General features: G+C 52.9%; 1 protein-coding gene across 4 annotated transcripts in view; it reads right to left on the bottom strand.

Moving 5' to 3' along the window:
• The window catches only part of SLCO2B1 (solute carrier organic anion transporter family member 2B1), a 44,541-nt gene extending 33,090 nt beyond the window's left edge, over positions 1–11,451 (bottom strand). Inside the window, exon 1 of one of the 4 annotated variants that reach the window (XR_008999207.1) lies at positions 11,171–11,451. Coding sequence is in view for 2 of the 4 variants with exons in the window: in XM_057507216.1 (XP_057363199.1) it covers positions 11,171–11,186 (16 nt within the window). In the remaining 2 variants the exon portion in view is untranslated. Of the gene's footprint in view, positions 1–10,141; positions 10,169–11,170 lie in introns of those variants that run through there. The other 3 variants (XM_057507216.1, XM_036929777.2, XM_057507217.1) reach the window with 3 other exon arrangements.
• Positions 11,452–22,567: the final 11,116 nt, after the last annotated feature.

Raw genomic sequence — 22,567 nt, forward strand, 5'->3', positions numbered from 1 at the left:
GGACAGCTGCTTCACACCTTCATTCCATTCTTCCCATAACCCCTCCTTCCATGGCTCAGCTGCTGACCCCACCACACAGCCTTAGGCAGTGGCCCCAGCAGTAGGGACACACAGGCTTAGCCCCCCTTGGGTCTGTAGCTGCGAGGCATCCAGTGGCCTGGAGGCTGAGAATGGGTCTAGGCGTGGGTCTGTCTGGTTCATTCTAGGATGAGTGGTCTGAGGCCAGTGGAGGGTCGATACTTGGTGCATAGTCAGAGCATAAAGGCTTTTCCTCAGGGTAGTTCAGAACAGATATACCCCCGCCCTCCCCAAAGCCCCCCACCGGCACCACCCTTTATGTAATTGCAGAGCAAACCAGCCCAATCCCCAAATCATACACCAAACCATGTTGCTGGTAGGTGGAGAGAAAGGCCTCAGAGGTCATTCATTGAACCCCCCACTCCATCCTAGACAAACTGAGGACCCCACGTGTGGTGGTGGCTCAGGAGGCAGAGCTGTGGTTAGAACCTGCGTCTTTGGCACCGCTCTGCATATCTGGTTTTTTCCCGTGGTGGCCATGTTGGTGACCCACTCACAGCAGTGACAGGAAAGCTAAGCCCTTTCAGAAGCATCTCCTGGGGTCCCCTGAAGTTTTATCTCAGCAAGGAGCCCGGTGGCCTTGGGAGACTCCACCCCTCCACTTACGTGGAAAGCCATCCTCCTGGGACCTGCTTCCTGCGGAAGCCTCCTTCATTGTTTCATATGCCTCTTAACCTGGCAGGAGTTTCCCCTCATTCAACAAGCTCTTCTTGGAACCTGAAAACTGACCTGAGGACACCTCTGACCCAGGGCTGGGGGCTGGGGATGCCCACTCCACCTCCAGACCTGGGCCAACTCAGGGCGGGCCTACACCGGCCTGGACCTGCCCCAGGCAGAGGGTTCGTGTTCCTTGCACAAGGCACCTGGGAACCTGAGGAACTGTTTTTTAATAGAGATACAATTCACATACCTTATAATCCGTCCTTTTAAAGTATATAATTCAGTGGGTTTTAGCACAGTCAAAAAGTTATACCATATCACCACTATTGAATTCCAGAATGTTTCCATCACCCCAATAAGAAAACCTGTACCCATTAGTACTTACTCCCCATTCTTCCCTGCCCCCAGCTCCTGGCAAACACTAATTTATTTTCTGGCTCTCTTGGCTTGCCTGTTCTGGATATTTCATATAAAATCACATAAATGAAATAACATAATATGTGACTTTTTAATCTGGCTTCCATCACTTAACATAATGTTTTGCAGATTCATCCATGCATCAGTACTTCATTCCTTTTTATGGCTGGATAATATTTCATTGTATGGGCATATAATTACATTTTGTTTATCCATTTATCTGTTGATTGACATTTGTTTCAGGTATTAAGAACATTCACATACAAATTTTTGTGTAGACAGATGTTCTCATTTCTCTTGGGGATATAGCCAGGAGTGGAATTCCTGGGTCACATAGTAGCTCTCCGTTTAACTTTTTAAGGAACTGCCAAACTGTCTCTAAAGTAGCTATGCCATTTTATACTCCCACCAGCAATGTATGATGGTCCCCATCTCTCCACATTCTTGCTAATACTTATTATTGTGTGTTTCTTTGATGATAACCATGTGAGTGGGTATGAAGTGATAGCTTATGTGGTTTTGACTGGCATTTCCCTGAGGACTAATGATCTTGAACATCTTTTCATATGCTTATTGGCCATTTGTATCTCTTCTTTGGAGAAATGTTTATTCAAATAGCCTGAGAAATTTGAGAAGATGGAAGTGTGTGTGGCTGGGGAGGAATCATTTTAGGGGCATAAAGACTCACAGGCAACAAGGAGATGTTGAAACAAAGTGAGACCTGAAAGGGAGGGGACGAAGGGTCGGCCTGGAGAAGGAGAGTGGGGGTGGTGACTTTGAAGGAGGAGAGGAGGTGAGGGGGTTCCAAGCAGACTCCCCCCGAGGAGATGGGTGGGACCATCTCCCAGCCCCAGTTCCCCTCACCAACAGAGATGGTCACTCTGTTCCTGCCCAACCAAACACAGCCAGGCCACCAGGAAGGCAGCAGTGCCTGCCCACCAAGGGGCCAGGCCAACCAGCAGATGAGGCGGGAGCTGAGACTGGGGAGGCAGAAGTCCCAGCTGGAGCCCCAGCTCTGAAAGAAGCTGAGGGTCTGGGTGAGGGAGGGAGACAGAAGGTCAGGGGAGCATTCAGATCCCTCCACCTTCTCACGGCCCAGTCCTCAGCCTGAGCCTCTGGACTGGTGAGGAGAGCCTGGCCCCGGCTCCCCGAGCTCTAAGAACAGCCATCGGTCAGTGCACTGGGTGGCCTGTTGGTCCCTGAACAGGGCTGTCTGGCCAGTCCCTCCAGGCCCTTCCTGTGCACTGAGGCCTTGCCGGGGCTGGCAGCAAACAGTCTGACTTTGAGAATGAGGACAGAATTCCTCTGAGAAGGAGGGTCCTGAGTCCAGGGTGTGTGTCCTCCTCATGTGATGTCTCTGGGTCCCTTTCTGTCCTATGAAGACTTTTTCAGGGGGCTAGCTGTGGGGTGAACCTTGGTTGGGCCAGGGTGGGAATGAAGGGAGAAACAGGGAGCCAGGCCCCAGGAAATAAACCCAGCTCCGTGTCTCCTAGCTGGGAAGTTGGGTTTTAGGGCCCCGAGGGTAGAGCCCACAGCCTCAGAGCTGGCAGGCAAGGGGCACAGGCACACCTCTGTCCATCAGCTGGCACATCATTGGTCCAGCTGTCTTTCAGGAGACTTGTCTGTTTGGGCTGTCAGTTGACCACCTGCCCTGCAGCTGTTCAATCCATTGGTCTGACAGTCCCCCTGAAAGTCTGTCGGCCAGACCCCTTCCGTTCAGACCCTCTGGAGGTCTGCAAGGCAGAGGGCCTGCCCCCAGCTTCCTCCTCCGTGGGCAGAGGACGGCCTTCTTCACAGCAGCCGAATCCAGGGTGATGAGGGCCACGAATCCAGAGAGCAGCCTGACCGGGAGGTGGCCTTTCTCTGCCTGTTCTTTGCTGGAAAGGCTTGGGGGCCTGCCTCGTCCAGCCACCCCCACCCGCCAGCTGCAAACAGCAAGTCCCAGGCAAACATGGGGCTGACTGTAGGTTTAAAAGTCCCCAGACCTGGCTCTGAACCCCAGCCCTGCCACAGCTGCTGTGTGAGCCAGGACACACCCCTTCTCCTCCTGAGCCTGTTTCCTCATTTGTAACATGAGGTCACAGCACTGAGCTCATGGAGGTAAGGCACCTAGGGTCCCTGGCCCAGGCCTGGCACACAGTAGGCCCCTGTGAGGACCACTGTCCTCCCCTCTCCTGATAACCTTCAGGTGCCCCAGAGGACACAAGGCCCAACTAAACCCGTTCCCTTCCAGCACATGTGGTTCCTCCACGTTAACACCTCCCTTTGACAGCACCGTTTCCAACTCTGGATTATGTCTCTCCCTCTAATCCCAACCCTAACCCACCACAAGGCCTGCAGACCCAGACCCCTGTGCTCCATGCACACTTACTAGCTCAGGAGGCAATGGCCCAGGCTTGAATCCTCCCAGCTGGGATCCCATCGTGTGGCCGTACACCAGCAGCCCTTTTGCTCCCCCATCCACACCGAGGGATGGTGACCCCTACTTGCCAGTGCAGAGAGCGCCCACCGAGAACCAGACCCCTCCACCTGACATTCAGCCTGGACACTAAGGGCCTGAAGCCATAGCTTACTGTCTACATTAACTTAACTTCTCTGCAATTCCACTGTCTTCTTTAGCATTTTTTATTCTTACTCTTCCTACACTGAGGAGCCCAAGCAAATGGCTTGATTATTCACTACAGGAACTTCCTAAAAAGCCGATCAACTCTTCAAGGGAAACCATCAACAGAGCATGTGCCTCAGAGTGTTGGAATCTCTCCCCACAAAATCCTCACCTTGCTCTTTCTACCAACAAATCCTGCACTGTCGTATCCTGATTCTTACCCAATCCTGGTCAAACCTCCGCAGCCCACCTCTTGCCCTGCACTGAAGGACTGGCCTTAAAACAAATTCCCAATTCTCAGTAAATATTGACCTTTCCTCCCCACTTGGAGACACTGCCAAAGCTTTGAGAGGTGGTGTTGTACTTCATCTCAGTAAACAATGGAATCTGTCTCATCAGCAGGTTGCATCAGTAATATGTGGGGAGCAGCATGGACACGATACATCGGTGTACACTGAATGTTGTTGTCTGCCCATCAGGCAGCCAGTCTTAGTTGTCAGCTGCCTGTCCTGCCAGAAGCACCCCACCTGACGCTATGCTTTGTAACGTCCTGCAGGACTTTGCCACCTGCTGGCAGTCTGCTGAGAATCGGGGGGATTCCAAACGCCAGGGGGCTGGCGAGGAGGGGGCTTAGAGACACAGCTCTCTGACTCATCCTCACGCCTCCAGGAAGTGGCCCTGATGGAGGAGTTTGTCCTAGGGGGCTACCGTAGACTGAGCGGCACTCTGCTGGGCTGCATAGGCTCACCCATCCCCCCGCGGCCCTTTGAGGTAGCTGCTGTGAGTCCATGATACAGGTGAGGAGACCGAGCACAGAGTGGGAGAAGTGACTTATCTGGGGTCCTTGGGTTGGAAAATGGAAAAGCCTGTACTGGAACCCAATCTGTCTGACTCCTGGGCACACAACAGCAACCACAAAATAGTGTCTCCAGTAATGGCCTTAGAACAAATGAAAAAAAAAAAAATCCCCACATAGCCATTTCCTATTCCAGCCTGGCTCCCCTTCCAGGTGTTTGTATGGGGACAGTCGGCCATTCTACCAGCTGATTCTTTAGCTGTACAGTTCTTTGGTCAGTCAACACTCTCTTTTGATATGGCCTTAGAGAGAGTGCTGTCAGGGCAAGGCTGGGAAGTTAATGTGGCCAGAAGGACATGTGGCCCCCAATCTAGAAGACCCGCATATGCTGGAGTTCAGGACTCAACACCAAGGCCCAGATTTAACTTCTGGAGGGAGATGCTGAGAAATACTGAGAGAGCCTGGGAGAGTTCTCATATCCTGAGGATGGAGGAGGAGGTCTTAGACCAAGGAGGGAGGGGCAATGACTGTCTCTCCAGCACATCCCAGCCTGTTCCACAGCAGAGAGAGCAAGATCTAGGACCCCTTAGACGCAGTGTGGCTTGGGCCAGCAATTAGACCTCTCTGAGCCTATGGTCAGATAAATAGTAATAAAATAACAGTAAAATAGGAGTAATAAGCCTTGCCTCTCACGCTTGCATGAAGGTCACATGGGATGATGTCCTTTGTCAACCCCAAGATCCCTCTCAAGTGTCAGTTTACTCAGCCTTTTCCCCAAACTCAGCTGTGAGTACATTTTCAGGTCTGGCCACCAGGCCTCAGAATAACTTACTTTCCTTCATGGGGGAGATTCAGCCCCAGCATTACTCTCTCACCTCTTCCTGAGGTGGCACAGAACCTTCTGGATGCCTCCCTCTTGTTCTTCCTCCCCACCCTATTCTCGCCAGCTGCATTCCAAGGCCTTCTTGCCTTTTTCTAATAATTTCCCTTTTTCTAATGATTTCTAGTAAGGAAAGGCCTCTCTTCTCCCGCCATCCTCTGGAGCTGTGCAGTGCATGGCAGTCCTGCCTGGGGCACATCTGACTCTAAGACATTTTTGGGGCTTGTGTAATGCTGTCTTGCTGAGTGTTTTTAAGTTAGTTGCCAACACTTAGGTATCAAGAAACTTCACATAAAACTCCAGATTTTTGCTTTTCCTTGAAAGATGAGCAGATCTGGCCACGCTGGGCCTATGTCCCCATATGGTGACACTCGCTGTCTAAGATGCTGGGCCCGCGCTGCTGGAGTCTCTTTGAGGGTGCCCACTTCATGACCCTCTTCACCCGCCTGGGGGGTTCCCTGTCTGCAAGCCCAACAACACCCGGCCTGGAGAATTCACTGGACAGGAGGCCAGGGCTGGGTCAGCCCTCTGAGGGGTGAGGAAACAGGGCCAGAGAGGACCACGATTTGACCAGGTGGGACAGAGCTGGTCTTTGCTGGTTCTAGGAATGAGAATGAAGATTCATGTCACACACACTGACAGCTGCCTGAGGCAAGCTGCTGGGGACCCAGAGACCAGCAAGCCCAGTCCCTGCCCTCAGGGAGCTCCCAGAGAATGTATGTGGAAGGCAGCGGGGAGCAGATATCTAACACAGAATCACAATGACACATGCTTACTAGGAAACAATGTTTCAGGACTATAGAAACACAGCAGAGAGGCCCCTGCCTAGACTGGAAGGTTCTGGAAGGCTTCCTGAAAGAAGAAACATCAGAGAAAAGGGGAGTGGGGATGGAGAGTAATGGGGCAATGTAATGAGTGGGGAGGTGGGATGGTCAAGACTTGGTGGAAAATCAGCTGTGGGAGTGCAGGGGGATGGGGAGAGGTGCAGCTCTCCATCGGATGTCCCGCCATTGAGGGGTGGAACTGTAGGGCGGTGGGGGTCCAGCCTTGGATGTGGTGAGTTAGCGGCAGCAGGGGGTGCCAACGGGGTGATGCCTAGGAGGCTGTGGGGAGCCCATCAGAATACAGGGGCTGGAACCAGGCTTCTGGCTCTTAGACTGGGAGGCACGAGTGGAGAGAGTTAATAGAAGCCACAAGTGGGCAAGTGGCCCGGCAAGAGTGAGAAGCCCCCAGCATGCGCCCCAACTCAAGAGAACAGCGTGAAAAAGAGGAACATACCCTGCAACTGCGTTGAGGTGCCAAGGTTGGGGGAGGGGGCCAGAGTCACGAAGGACCCAAGATGTTTCTGGAAAACTTCCTGCCTCCAGCACTAACACACGCACAGCCAGAGCTTGGAAGGGAACTATTCCCAGAAGCAGATATTGGGCAATCCATCCCTCATAACAATGGCACCTCTCTTCAGAGGTGTTGGGGTGGGAGGAAGGCCGCTTCATAATGGCCAACCCCGGCCTCGTGCCCTCCCTACCTGCTAGAGTGTCCTGGCTTCCCCCAGCCTGCTGGTCACCTTGCCCAGCCCATGCCAGCTGTCTTTCCCTCCATAAAACGGCCCTCTCGAGCCAGTTCTCTCAGTCCTTTCCCTGGGAAAAGGCTGGTCACTCTCCTGCATTATCTGCCTCATGAGGCCCTGAACTCCCCTGGGCAGAGGCTGTCCTGTCCTGTGTCCTGATGGACTATGTCAGGTCCTTGCTGAAACTCTCTGGGTCAGAAGACCTTGGATTCAAATATTTGTTTTGCCACATTGTAGCTGTGTGATCTTGGCAGCTTACTTGGCCTCTCTAAGCCTCAGTTTCCTTCTCTGGGAGAGAGAGCAGAGTGCGCGGCTCACGGTATATTTGGTGGGAGCACCGCTGGTCCCCTGTAGTCCCCAGCAGGCCAGCCCCTGCTCCCGCCCCACCCCCTCGCGCCAGTGAGTACAGTTGCTTCAGCCTCACCTGCAGGGCCTCTGGAACCGCTCCTGCCTCATCTACCCACCCCTAGTGGGCATTATTCTCTGGCCCCAGTAGATGCCTGCCGTGGTTCCCCAATTCATCCTGTTGTCTTTCACCTCTGGGCGTTGCACACGCTGCCCTCAGCCTGGAGTACCCCTCCTCCCTGCTAAGCCACTTCTCCTCTCTCAAGGCCTGGCCCAGCTTAAAGACAGGACTGCTGAACTGAGCTGACTGAATGAAGGAGAAGAGAAGGCGGAGCTTGGGGACCTGGGGGGCTTCTGGGGTGGGGGAAGGACGGCCCTGAGTGCTCCAGTTCCCGCTGTGGCCTGGTGAGGTTTCTGGAGCAGGAAGAGGCAAAGACACAAAGAGGAGTCCCTGGGGCCCTGCGCTTGGCTGCTGTCTTTGGGAAATTCCTCCCAGCAGGACCTTGGGGTGGTCTGTGGGGAGGGCAGTGGCGTGCCTGAGGTCCAGCTAGGGCAGGCCTCCCAGCTGTTGCTCCTTGAGGGAGAGCTGCGCAGGGTGGGGGGAGGGCCAAGCACTGCCTGGTGATTTCCAAGCTGGGGCAGGGACCCTGTGTGGGGACTTTCTGTTCCCGGTTCTGGGCCTGACTACCCCATCAAGACCCAAGATGACCCTAAAAATAGTGAGGAGGGCCTGGGGGAGGGGAGCCCTGAGCCCAAAGGGTATCCGGGCCAGTCTCCTTAGGCCAAAAACACAAAGCCTGAGGCTCAGAGACAGGCAGCCTGTGGCCCAGGCCACACAGTCTCCCCAGCCACTAGTCCCAGCTCCTCCTGTGCTTACATTTGCTCCCTAACGGTCAGCTGTACCCAACCTCGCTCCATATCATAGGCTTCCAGTCATTGATTAGAGTAGGCTTTCAGAATAGGCTGGAGGGAAGGGAGGAGTGTCATGGGGGTGCATGGAGAGGAGGCAGGACAGCTTATATACTGAGCCTTTCCCAGCACCCGTCTCTGCCCAGCATGTGCTGAGATCTGGGGTCTCAGGAATGGATGAAATCAGGCCCCACCCACAGGGAGCTCCCAGGGCAGGGAGGTGGGCATTGTTCACCATTTCATGCATTAATTCTTAAGGCTCTGGGCTGCATGCAGTCCATGAGCGGCTGGCAGGGACCAAGCCTACTTCTCACCCCCAAGGGCTAAGACCCAGGCTGGCACCCTGGAGATAGCCAATACACCCCAACACTGATGGGGAGACCCCACCCTTTCCCTGCAGAGAGGCCTCTGTTCCATTACTCCCTCCAGAGATGGAAGTCTCAGCTTCTCAGCTCAGGAAGGGACCAAGTGACCACCTGCATATACTGCACAGGTGGAGAAAGTAAGTCCCAGAAAGGGAGAGAAGCAGACTGGGCATTGAATGCCTGGCACCTGGTTGTGGGATCTAGGCAAGCTCGTCATCTGGTTCACAGCTGCCCAAGATCTGCCCCAGCAGGTGAGGCCCAGCCTGCAAGGAAATAACTCCCCCTAACCCTGTGCACTCCCCAGTTGCTAGCACTCCAGGGCCAGCTTGCTTTATCTGCGGCCGGCAGAGAAGTGCCCAAGGTAGGTGAAGACTCGCTAGTGGGGGGCCTGGCAGGCAGGAGGAAGCCCCCCAGCAATGGCTTGGAGAGGAAAGAGCTTTGGCATCGGGCAGACCTGGGTTCTGGCCCCCCCGTGGCTGCTTGCTTGCTGGGTGACCCTGGTGAGTCGCTTGCCCTCTCTGAGCATTTGTTTCCTCACCTAGTAAAAAGGATGAGAACTTGTCACTGCCTTCTCATAAAGCCAGTGATGGAGAGCTAAAATTTGAATCTAGGGCTGCTAAACCTTGTCCCACTGTCTGTCAGGATCAGCTCACATTTGAATCCAGCAGGGCTGGGGAGAGCAACAGAAACAACACTAGGGAGAAGGAGGGATGAACAGCAAAGAGGGGGTCAAACAGCATATCAGAGGGAAGTTACTACCCGCTGGGAGAGTCAGTTGGGAAGCCTGCCCCCCCCACCCCCCGGAGGAGCTGGAAAACAGGACATATTTCACAGAAGGGGATGTGGGCAGGTGCCTTTCTGGTGGAAGAGGTAAAGCTGAACAAAGGTGCAGAGGTGGGAAAGCCGCTGAACCACAGAATGGGACTGGCTTCTGTGGACTGGCCTTGGTACGTCGTTTTCCTCCCCCACAGACAGGGAAGCTCTGCCTGCTGCCTAAGGGCACGTGGTGGGTTGGTTGTGGGGCTGGGCTAAGAACCACATCTGACCCTGACTCCCCTCCCTGGTGTCTGCCTCTGGCCGTGACAGCCAGCCCCTCTCCCTAGAGGCTCTGTATCCTGCCCCAGCTGCATCCCTACATCCCTCCCAGTGCCCTCGGACCAGAAAGGGAGCACGGGGGAAGCCTGGCCGTGGCTCAGACTGGGGCTCAGGAAGCAAGGCCAGAAGTGGCTTCTGGGGGCCCAGTGGACAGAAGCTGGGGTCAGCTAGAGAATATTCTGAGACCTGAAGGGGCCAGAATAACAGTCGGGGCACGAAGTGGCTGGGGTGTTCTGGAGGCAGGTGCGGTACAGCCAGAGTCTCTAGGTTTCTCCCATACCTGTAGGATCACCAACCCTCCCATCCTGTAGCTAGCCAGGGCTGATAGGAAATTTGGATTTTAAGTGGCCCATCGCCAGGCCAACCTACCCAAATCTCATCTCATTGTCATCTCTCCTGTGAGGCCCCCAGAGGAAGCATTCACCTCCACCCTTCCTGCCATGCCACGGTTTCCAAGCCAAGACAGCAACACAGCTGCCTCTGCTACTGGGAAGCCCTCACCGCGGTGCTCCAGGGAGCAAGTTCAGCCTCGCCTGTGTGGGGCCAAAACAGCCAGGGGAGGACAGACAGCTGGAGGGAGGCCAAAGGTGACCGCTGCAGGGCGTCCAGCCCGAGGGCCACTCTGTCTGAAGACCTGTGTTTTTCCACCTCCCTCTGCCTACCCAAGAAATGCTCCATCCCCACAACCACACCCTCTCCACATGAAGCTTCCTGTCAGGCTCCAGGCCTTGCTTCTCAAGGCTTCAGGGCACTTCCCCTCCGGCCTCTTCCCTCCCCCACCACCAACACCTGCACAGGGTCTTTACAAGACTCTGAATTCCCTTCCCTTCTGTGCCAGTCTTCCTGCTTCTGCCTAACAGGCCTGTCCGCCTGTCTCTCTCCTGTACCTGTTTCTCTCTGGTCTTGCTCTCTCTTGCTCTCTCACTGTCTCTGCTTCTCTGTTTCTCTGGATCTCTCCTGCAGCCCTCCCTCTGGGCTTCCTTCCCTTTCTCCGCCTGCTCCTGTGGGCACCTGTTGATCTTAATCTTCTGCCTGTCTCCACCCTTCTGTCTCAGCTTTTGTCTGACTCTGCATTTCTCTGGGCTCATTTTGTCTTTTCTTCTTTGCTTTGTCTGTCTCTATCTTTGCCCACTTTAGAGAGGGGAGTTGGGGGGAGCTCAGGCCTGACTTTCCATTACCCTCTTGGTCTCTCTGCCTCCTAAGCAGGTTAGGTGGGGTTCCCTGCCTCCTCCTGACTAAGCAGCATTCCTTCCTGTCCCTCTGGTCATTCACTCATTCATTCAACACACCCTCACTAGGTCCAGCTGTATGCCTGGCTCCTGTAGGAAACTGCAAGTCTCCTCCCCACCCCATCACGGCACACCCATTTTGCCTCTGCAGCCTCACCCTGTGCACTGGCAATATGGCCCCTGGGCTCCCCCCAATGCCCCTTCCTTACTTCATCCAGACTTACCTATCCTGGGTCCCATGATTGCTGAGATGCACTGAGTTCCAGCCCCTATTTCAATTTCAAGACTGGAACTTAGCAGGAGAGAGGGAGTGAGAACTTAGGGGCTCTCGAGCCACAGCTGGAGAAGGGATTCCTGGCAGGAGCCACCTCTAACAGGTATGGATCAGGAAGTCCTGCTAAACTTGACCCCACTCTCCAGGTGCCTGTCTCCCTCGGTCACTTGCTCCTTCTGACCGTCTGTCTCTCTCTCTGAAATCCTCTGCTCCCTGGCTGGGGCAGCCCAGAGCCAGAGCTGTGTAGGAGGCTGGGTTTGCTTAGATCCAGCCCCCCTGATGGGAGGAGGCTGCTGTTTTGCCTTCCCTCAGCTTGTTCCTTCCAGGCTGCTTACCTCGGCATTGGCATTTCCCTTGAATATTTTCTCCTACTCTGTTGGCAGTGGAGAGGCAGGGGGCAGAGGGAATGTCATGGGTTCCCAAGCCCTGGGGTCATTCAGGCCTGATTCTCCAGTCTCCTCTCTGCACTTCCCTTCTGCCTGAGGCTCTTCCCCCACCAAACTCGTCCCTCTCACAAAACTTTTGTCACCCTCCATGAGCCCCAAAGAGAGCCCCTGTTACCCCATTGTCCTCCTTCACTAAATCCTGTCCCCCTCAAGCTCTCATCCCCTCTCACTGAACCCCCATCTCCTCTCTGAGCTCCAGGGATCTAGAGCAAGGGGGAACTCTGTCCACCGGGAATCACAATGGCCAGCCTGCCTGGGAGAAGTCATGGCGGCAGCTCCATAGGTCTGGCCCTTTCAGTGGAGGGATTGTGGGGAGCAGAAGCGCAGATAAGAAATTCCCAGAGTTTTCTGGACTGAAGACTGAGGATTGAGGCACTGGGGCCAGACAGACGTGGTGCTCTCTCACTGCTGTCATTCCCTGGTCAAGTAGCCATAGGCAGATTTCTACACCTCTTTGAGTGTCAGTTCCCTCACCTATAAAGAAGGGAGAGTATTCCTCATTTGCAGGGCTTCTGTCAAAGTTCAGTAAGAGGGAAAGAAAGAAGCCAAGCCTGAAGGCCTGGAGCTCAGAGAAGGGAGTGGCAGAGACAGGGCTCAGAACCGGGTCAGGAGAGAAAACACACCCACCTGCTTGGCCTAGTCCATCTTGCTCAGCACTTTCACACATAGGGTCCCACTGGGCCCCCCACTGATCTCGTAGGCCAGGTATTTTCCCTCATTTTACAAATGAGGCATTGGGTGTCAGTAACTGCCCAGAAGTCATCCAGCTAATGGGCAGTGGGGCCATGCCTTGAACCTCTGGTGCTAGAACCAGGCTGTTTTCTTCACCCAGGCTGTACTTTCTGAGGAAGACCTCTGGGTTTCCCCAAATCCAGATACAGAAGTGAACCTAATTCAGTTCCAGGAATAGGGTCTTTGCATGAAATGGAGATGTGAGTTTGGAGCCTAACTTTTGGGGAGCAATGATAGAGAAATACATATCTATATCATTTGGCTCCTAATGGTTGTATGAGGGTGGTAGTAGGAAGTGGGAAATATTTGAAATAATCTCAGATTAGCCTGGCACATAGCAGGCACTCAATATATACTTGCTGCATGATGGAGTCTGAAAAAACAGAAATGTGAATGTGTGACCACTGTACTGAGAAAGGCAAATAGCTGGCTTGGATTGATGGAAAGACCAGACCCTGATCCTGCTTGAGGAAACCAAATTGGGTCTATCTAAACCTTTCAGACCCAAGTCAGCACTGAGTCCTTGCAGAGATGTAGCCTTCCAGACTCCCAACTGCAGATGTGTGGTTGAGAGAGGGGAGGTCTCTATAAACTTTCTGGAAGCTCAGTTTTCCCCATCTCAGCCCCAGTGGCTGAAGACATGCTGCTTGAATTGGCCTAGGTACTTGCTGGGACCAGCTTGGTGATTAAGTTCATCTCATCGATCTTTGAAACAATGCACAACACCCCTCTGGGCGTGGGACCTACCGTTACCTCGGGCCTGGGCAGTCTTCTTTTATCACCACAGCCTCCTCAGGCTGACGCAGCCAGTCCTGGAATATTCCTGAACCCAGTTGTGGAACTGGAGCAAGTTGTCAGGTACCCGGGGCCTCTGGGTGTTAGGCAGACAGGCCTTCAGACATGCAGTGAGGTCCCACTGTGGCCCAGGTTTCACGTTTGACCAACTGGCTTTGCACCCTGGCCTTGTCACTTGCCAGCATGGTGTTTGCTGAGCCCTGTGCATTTCATAAAACTCCACAAAGTGTGTGGATGCAACACCATCTGTGGAGTCCCACAGTTTGCAAAACTTGATGCCTTATTTAGAGTCCTGTGCTGTTGGCAAAGCCTGGCCCAGTGTGAAGAGCTCTGCAGCTTCCAGGTTCCCATGATGTTGCTCAGTCCTGGGTTGTGTGCCGAGTCGATGATATTTGTAAAATCCCAGGCTGTTTGCAGATACTAAGCCCTTGCCCTGTTTAAGTCAACCCCCATAAGGAAATGCCGTTTTTGCAAACTAGGCAAAACAGGAGACTCTTCATTTTACACTACTAGCTGAGTTTGAGTGTCAGGGAAGAGTCCTGGCCTCCAGATTAGAGACCTCAGTTCTGGTCCCAGCTCTGTCACTAACTCTGCTGCAGGATTTTGAGCAAGCCCTTTCTCCTCTCTGGGTCTTGATCTTCTCATCCAGTAGATGGAGAACATGACGTCAAACCTGCCACCTTTAGGACTGTTATGAGGATCACTGTGAGGATGCCCAGAAGATAGGGGACCAGGCTGGGAAGGGGAAGAGTGGCAGAGGCTCCTTCCTGAAAAGGGCTCCAAACTGCCACCTCAGCACCTTAGCTCCCACTTCCCCTCTGGCCTGGCAGCCGGGGAATGGATGTCTATAAATGAGCCCTTGGCCAGGCACACAAGTGAGGGCCTCTGTCAGAACCTCAGCTGTCCCCACCCCCGGCTACTGCCTGGCAGTCAAGCCCCAAGTTGCGTAGGCCTGGTCCCATGCATGGCTCATTCAATCTGCCCAAGGAAGGCAGTGTCATACTTATTTCACCAATGAGGACTCTGACACTCAGAAAGGCCATGTGACCTTACCCAGAGCTACACATCATGTCTATATCAGGGGCTGGGATCTGAACCAAGGACAGCAAGGATGGATGCACAGTACTCAGGTCAGAGTAGGAAGAAACTTGGAGCTTATTTAATTCAACCCTTCCCTTTTTCAGATTGGGAGACTGAGGCCCAGAGAGGGGCAGGCTCCACTGTGTAGGGACCATGGGGAAGTCACTGTCTCTCGCTGGGCATGAGAAACAGACCCCACCCGGCCAAGGGTTTAGGCAAAGCTTCTGGATCAGAACACACCAAACTTCCCAACGGTGTGAGCAGATGCACAGGCCTGCAGGCGGGTGGGTGTTGGGCCTGGCCACTTAGCACCACCCACCCTGGCTCAGCCCAGCCACTGGCTCCCCCAGCTCAGCCCACCTTGCACAGCCCATGCTGCTCTCTCTCTACAGCTTAACCCTGCACATGGAGGTTCCTGCTCAGGAAGCTCTTCTGCCCCAACAGAAGCCTTCCCTTGGGTCCAATGGCCTCCCCCTCCCACCAGCCTCCCCTCCTGCCCATAGAGAATTCATACAATACTAGAAACTGCATCCCTCCCTGAAAGTGACATCCCTGTGCCCTAAAAACAGCCTGGGCCTGGGCATCAGACAGTTCAGTCCTGAGCCAGCAGGATCTCTGAGACTCAGTTTCCACATCTGTGAAATTGAGATGATAGGAAGCCTCCCAGCAGGGCTGCACTAAATCCCATCATCTCACCCTGTCATCAGCTCAGGATGTGCCTAGCCTCCCTCTCCCCAGAGGCCTAGCTGGTTGACCTGCAGCTGGTCACTTGCCCTCTGATTCACAGTGCCCTTGTCTTTAAAATACCTTCCCAAGGCTGTCATGAGGCTCAGATGAGCTGATGGATGGAGTAGTGCTTGCTAAGTTCTGAGAGCTGAGCAGACATGAGCCATTATTAATATGGTGATGATGGTAATGGTGATGACGCTTGTAATTCTGGAAGCAGAGGATGAAGAAGAAGTAAATCATGGCAGGTGCATGCCAGCTCAGTCTGACCTGATGACAACCCATTGGAATAAATCACTGGGCAGGCCCCCCTGAGCAGGGAGAGGGCTCAAGGGTAAAACTCAGGCTCAGCAGGCAGATTGGGTGGTCCCTGTGAGCACTGCTGTTCTGTGAGCACTATAGGGCTGTGGCTTCTCACGGGGTCTAGACTGGGCACTGGCTGGCCCAAGGTCCCCAGCCCTGCACCTGCCACCAACACCCTGACATTGGTCAGGTCCCTTTTCCTGTCTGGTCCTCAGTTTCTCTGTTATGAAATGGTGGCGGGGGATAAGAGGAATGGTCTCATTCTGCTCTACGTCTGTCTTTGAGGAAGCACCACGTAAGTTGCTGGATGTAACCCTGCTTTTGTAAAGTGTCAAGTGTGAGACCTGAGAGATTGCAGTTATTAATAATTGGGCCCCTGGGAGAGAGGTCACGGGGGTGGTGCAGTGATGGCTGGAAGGGAGGCAGAGGGTAACAGGGGTCTGCCTGCCGCTGCCTGCAGTTTGGGGCAAGGGTCCCAACTCCCTGAGGATTTTGCAACACCTCTCCCTGGAGGCCAGAGAGGTGGTCTGGGCCCCAGGCTTTTCCTCCAAGACGCCAGGCAGGAAAGGGGGCCGCTGCAAGGACCACTGTCAGAGGAGGCCGGAAAGGGCATTCCAGAAGGAGCCTGGTGAAAGCAGTTGCTGCCTGCCTCCCGCCCCACACCAGCCTCTTCCCCTGTCTATTCCACTTCTCAGGCCTCTCAGACTGGCTTAGTTCTTCCCATCCCGCTCTCACTGCCTTGGTCTAGGCCACCAGCCCCACCACCAGTCACCCTCCCACTCACCTTCCTGTGAGACAGAGGGAACTTTCCAACCTTTAAATCTGACCCAGCCCCTCCCTGCTTAAAGGCCTGACCCCACCAGGCCCCCGTTGCCCTCACGATAAACCCATCTTCCTCAGCCTGATTTCGAGTATTTCGAGTACCTGTCTCCCTGTCTTCTGCCAGATCAGTGTCCCCACTTGCAAGTGAATGAAATGGTGCCCGGTCAAGAACAAGGCTTTGGGGCAGGACTGCATGGCTGTGCGTTGGGGCTTCTCTGCTTGGCAGCTGTGTTACTTAATTCTTTGCTCATTTGTAAGTTTGTTTGCTTGTGGTAATAAAATATTCCTAACACAAAACTTACCATCTTAATCATTTTAAGTGTACAGCTCAGGGGCATGAAGTACACTGACATTGTTGGGCAACCACTCACCTCCAGAATTTTTTCATCTTCCCAAACTGAAACTCCATCCCTACGTGCTACTTAATTCTTTGAGCCTCTGGTTTCCCATCTGTAGGAGGGGGCTAATAAATGGAAGTGCTTTGCACAGCGCCGGGTAGGTAGGTAATAGGTACTCAACGCATAGTTCTATTGTTTTATTCTCTGGAGGAGGCTGCTCTGGAAAGTAAGTGAAACCACGTGCCAACGGCCCAATCTGTCTGGGATTCACATCTGGGGCAGAGATTATGACAGTTGCTGGGGAAGCATGCAGTTTGCTTCATCTAAGAAGATGAGTCACTTCCTCTCCTGATGGGTTGTGAGCCTGGGGAGGGGAAGGCAGGAAGCAGAGCGAGAACAGGCAGCTGCTTCTCGGCCAGGCTGGCCCTGCGCAGATGCTCTGGGGAGCCGTGTTGGGACTAGGAGAACAGTTGTGAGGCCTTGTCCAGGGCAGGGGGCGACACCCAGTTTGACTCTGCTCTAACTCTTTTAGCTGGGGCTGCCGCAGGCTGACTTGTTTTAATCGGAGCTGTGTGTTTCATTTGGAGCATTGTTAGTTTGCATTGTGCTTGATCCTTTCCTCACTTTCAGGTAAACACACCTGCCCCCTGCACTCCCCGTTCACTCCTCCCAGATGCACTCACTCCAACTGTTCCTGGCACTCATGTCTAAAATCCTCTCACCAAAGTGTGCCATCCTTATTTACATGCCTGTCTTTTTTTTTTTTTTTTTTTTTTGGTCCTCTGGGTGAAACACAGATGTGTCTTCCTGCAGGAGGGCAGAAACCAGGCCTGAGGCATCCCCAAAAGGAGCAGGCCTGTCTCTGGCAAGGGCAGATCTTTCCGGCAAACAGACTGAATGGTGGTATTAGAATCAGAGCTGGGTCCAGACAGGGAACCTAGAGGGCCACTTATCTTCCTAAGGATCCATTGGTTGAGGACTCCCATTCTCTTGAGTTAAACACATCAACCATATTCCAGAAATAACCACAGGGAAGGCAGTTCAGCATAAGTGCACCAGTCCAGTTTTTGGAGTCACTTTGGCCTGAGCTCTGCCAGCAACTCACTGTGTGGCACTCAGCAGTTACCTCATTTTTCTAAGCCTCAGTTTTTTCAATTATAAGATGGGAACTATAATTATCATTACATGTCAAGCAGTATTCTAAGTTCTTTTCTTGTATTAACTCAGTGTTCCCAACTAACCTTAATAATCCCCAGTTTGCAGATCAGGAAGCTGAGGCACAGAGAGGTTAGGAGATTGCCCAAAGTCACACAGCTGGTAGGAGGCAGAACCAGGATTTAACCTAGACAGTCTGGCCCTAGAATTCATGTTCTGAACCGTGGCAGTTAACTGTCTCAGAGGGATAGTTTGAGGAGTCAATCGTCTGTCCACCAGTCCCAAAATCATGCGGTTGAATACAGAGTGGAGTACTGAGCTAAGCACCTTTGACTGGGTTCCTGGCCTATTCTACTGAGTGACCTTGGTGTGTCACTTTCCTCCTCAAATCCCAGCTTACCTTTCCAGCCAGCTGGTGACTTCTAGATTCTGCTCCAGCCCAAACTCCCTCCTGATGTCCCCCTGTTCCTGGCCCCAGGCGTCTCTGGCTCAGTAAGAAACTTATCATTGGCCCATGAACCTGCCCCCACAGCTCCCTGCTCTGAGCTCCAGTCTCACTGGAGCCAAACCCATCCCTGACTCCCACCGCACTGCCTGTGTGCATCTCTCGGTGCTTCACATTCCTTGTCTCTTCTTCCCCCTTCCCCTTAAATCAGAGTCCACCCCCCATTTCTCCTGGACCATAGTCCCCTTACCCTTCTGTGACTCCAGTTTCCCTATTCTAATCCATCTCCCACGTTCTCCTGGAGTGATCTTTCCAAACCCCAATCTTACGGCACCCAGCCCTGCTCCTCAGAGCAAAGCTTATTTCTTAGCCTCATATGCTCAACATAATGTAACTGTAACCTGCCTTACCAGCCTCCCCCGCCAGCCCTGGCCCCCCACGCAGAACATGTTTCTGTACCTGTGTATGTGCGGTTCCCCCTGGTCAGATGTCCTTCCTCCCTTTGTCATAGGATTCACACTTGCCCTTCAAGGACCACCTCTAACCCACCCACCTCCTCCAAGTGTTTCCTGACTCCTCCAGAAAGAAAATGGAGGTCCTCAGGACTGTATTCTAGTTCTCTACATGACCTTGGTCAATGAGTGTTGAAAAAGCTGGCTGTACCTTCAGGGAACTTTCCATTAGCCCATATCTTCCTCTAACCTTCCAGGGTGAAAAACCTGGGGAAGGTAGAGGGGACGCCCTTTCTGTGGCTACCATGGTAGTGATGGCAATAGAAACTTCTTCACAGCACTTCACAGTTTGCGAAGTACTCTCACTTAGAGCATCTCACTAAACCGTCACTCCAGCCAATATTGCTGGTGCTGTTAGCCCAGTGCACAAAGGGAAGACAGAAGCAGAGAGAAGTGAAGTGACTTGCCCAAGTGGAGCTAGTAAGTGACTGAATTAAGATTTGAACCCAAGCGCACTTGGGCCCCAAAGCTGATGACACTCTGCCTCCTGGTGGCAGGAAGGATGGCACCGGTGATGAGCACGCTGGAAGACCCGGCAGTGGGCCCTGATTCTGGACTCTCCTCCCCAGAGCTCCAGGGGCCGCCTGCCCACAGCTGGGGAGGCAGCCTAGGCTCTCCCTGGATGTATTTATAACTTCCCTTTCCTCCTTGGCACTTTCCTTTTCCAGCCTCTCACGTCTGTCGGAGCCTGGCGCCGATGAGCGTGAAGAACACCAGGGGCCAGACAGAGAGACAGAGCACCGCTGACTTTCCAGGGCAGAGCAGTGAAGGCAGCTGGTCTCCGCTCCGCTCCGGTGGGAACTTCAGAGGGCCAAGTTCTTCTCTGTTCTGGGCTCAGAAATGTTCCTGAGACACACAGACCCCTCCTGGGGACATTTCTGGCACTCTCCACTTCCTAAGGACGGGGAGGCCTGGACTCTGAGTGTTATGGACCCCCCAACGGTCCCAGGACAGAGGGACAGGGCTTGGGCCATCTGCACGGGAAATGCGTGTGACATGGCTGACGCCCCTCACCTCTTCTCAGCCTGCCCCACGCTAGCACAGAGCTTGCGTTCAAGCTGCACCTCTTCCATAAACAAATCCCATTTTACGGAAGAGGAAATAGAGTGTCAAGAGCTAAATGCCAGGCTCGAATCCCAGTCGGCCTGGCACCACGATCTGAGCATGTGTCCACTCTATGGCCTCCCAGTCCCATCGGGTGGACAAAAAAACTCTTCATAATCTCAGGATCTTCACAAAAGTTGCCCACCACTCTTGTCTGGACTTACCCCCACCTGCGCCACTAAACCTTCACACTTGCTGTATCCTGCCTTTTTTTTCCCTCTTCCTTCTCTCCCATGGACTCACCAGGAGTCCAGACCCTGGGCTCAGCAGCCCTTCCCCTCCTCCTCTGTTGACTGTCCCTTCCTCTCCCATCCCTTCCTCCTCTCCCTCTCCACCGACTGATTCCTACCAGCAAACGGTGGGAAATCTGCTCAAATTGCTCCAATGTTAAAACACATCAAAATTCTCCCTCACCCCTCACTGTCCTCCAGCCATCCACTTATCTTCACAGCCAAACATCTTGAAAGTGTTGTCTCCTGTCCCTGCACTTACACACCTCCAGAGCTCCCCACCCACTGCTCCACTGGGCCTGCACAGCCCGAGGTCACCAGTGGCCCCTTCCTCACTGGCTCCTCTGGGTGCTCTTACTTCCCATCCTTCCGGCCCCATCGGCAGCTTTCCTGCTGCTGGCCACCCATGCCTGTTGGCGCTCCTCTGTGACACCACACCCTCCTGGCCCTGCTTCACTCTCTCCTACCATCTTTGGCTGACCCTCTTGTTCTGCCTCAGTCTCATGCTCGTTTCCCCCACGGTTCTGTCCTTCTCACTCTACGCCCTTCCCCCAGCTCCATAAAGCAGAGACCTCGCAAGTATTTGTAGGCAACGCAGCCCTGCCTCCTGAGCTGCAGGCTTAAACCATCAAATATCTGCTGGACACCCCCATTTGGATGTCCCACAGGCTTCTCCACATGTCTAAACCAAACTCACTGTCCTCCTCCAATACCTTCTTCCCACCTGTTCCACCCACTGCTCACTGACATGTTCTTCATCTCAGTCAATGCCACGGCCATCTCCTTGTCGCCCGAGCCAGAATGCTGAGCATCACCTTGGACTCTTTCTTTTTTTATTTATTTATTAAGGTATCATTGATATACACCCTTATGAAGGTTTCACATGAAAAACAATGTGGTTACTACATTCACCCATATTACTGAGTCTCCCCACCCCATTGCAGTCACTGTCCATCAGTGTAATAAGCTGCCACAGAGTCACTATTTGTCTTCCCCATGACCCCCCCCCACACACCATGCGCACTAATCATAATACCCCTCAATCCCCATCTCCTTCCCTCTCGACACACCCTCCCACACCCCTCCCCTTCCGTAACTGCTAGTCCCTTCTTGGAATCTGTGAGTCTGCTGCTGTTTTCTTCCTTCAGTTTTGCTTCGTTGTTATACTCTGCAAATAAGCAAAATCATTTAGTACTTGTCCTTCTCTGCCTGGTTTATTTCACTGAGCATAATACCCTCCAGCTCCATCCATATTGTTGCAAATGGTAGGATTTGTTTCTTATGGCTGAATAGTATTCCATTGTGTATATGTACCACATCTTCTTTATCCATTCATCTACTGTGGACACTTAGGTTGCTTCCATACCTTGGCTATTGTAAATAGTGCTGCGATAAACATAGGGGTGCATATGTCTTTTTGAATCTGTGAAGTTGTTTTTTTTTGGGTAAATTCCTAGGAGCGAAATTCCTGGGTCAAATGGTATTTCTATTTTTAGTTTTTTGAGGAACCTCCATACTGCTTTCCACAATGGCTGAGCTAGCTTACATGCCCACCAGCAGTGTAGGAGGGTTCCCTTGTACTCTTTCATATGCAGTTATCAGATTCTGACTACTCTGCCTCTTGGATATTTCTTTTATCCTTGAGAGTTATGAGGTGTGGGATTCTAAGAGCAACTCACTGTTGGCCCAGAGGAAAGATCAAAACAGGCTTGGTTACTTAACCTCTGTAAGCTTCTTTCTTTGCTATAAAGCAAGGGTAAAAAAAACCACTACTTAGATGAACTGAAATGAAGTATGTGACTACCCGGGCACAGTCCTTTGCCTGAATAAGCATTCAGCAAACGGCAACGGCTTCCATCATCACGATCATTGTTATTTATACCTATTCTCCTGCCATGAGGCTCCCTGGCTAGCCTCCCTGCCTCTAGACTCTCCCTCTGGAATTTGTTCTCCGAATGGCAGTGGGTATGATCTTTCTGAAACATGTATCTGACTGTTGGTCCTCTGCCTGAAAGCTGGCCCTGGCTCCCCAATGTCCTCCTACCGTGTTCTATTCCATGACCTGGAATTCAAAACCCTTCTCGCACTGGCCCCTGCCAACCTCTTTAGCTTCATCTTCTGAAACTTCCCTTCTCTCCCTCTATACTACATCCCAAACACTCTTCTATTTGCACACACCTCTAACACACTCCTGCTTTCTCACCCCTGCCTGACTTCATCTCTGCCTTATTGGCCTGGAGAGCAATTTGTCATCTGCTTATAATTCGTAAACCACCTGAAAGGTGTCTTCCATGATTCAAGCCTGCTTTGTTCCCTTCACTGAGCCCTTTAACCCTACAGTAGCACAGATCACACTGGATAGGACTGGTGGTCAGTTTTTCACTGGCTACCCCACTAGACTATGCCAATTCACTGTGATCAGGCACCCAGCACACAGCTAGCTTCACTCAATATGGAATGAATGATGAGCCTTAGTTTTCCTAATCTTTAAAATGGGCAGCATAGGCAGCCAGGCCTGGTTAGTCCAGAGGACAGTAAGTACACTGGAGGCTGGAGGAAGATGAAGTCAGGAAGGCTCCCTGGAGGACTTAGACTTATAAGGCATCTAAGAAAGAGTGAGAGTGAACAAGAGAGGACAAATGAGACAGAGAATGAAGAT

Source organism: Manis pentadactyla, chromosome 9 (assembly GCF_030020395.1).
Source record: "Manis pentadactyla isolate mManPen7 chromosome 9, mManPen7.hap1, whole genome shotgun sequence".
Taxonomy (NCBI): domain Eukaryota; kingdom Metazoa; phylum Chordata; class Mammalia; order Pholidota; family Manidae; genus Manis; species Manis pentadactyla.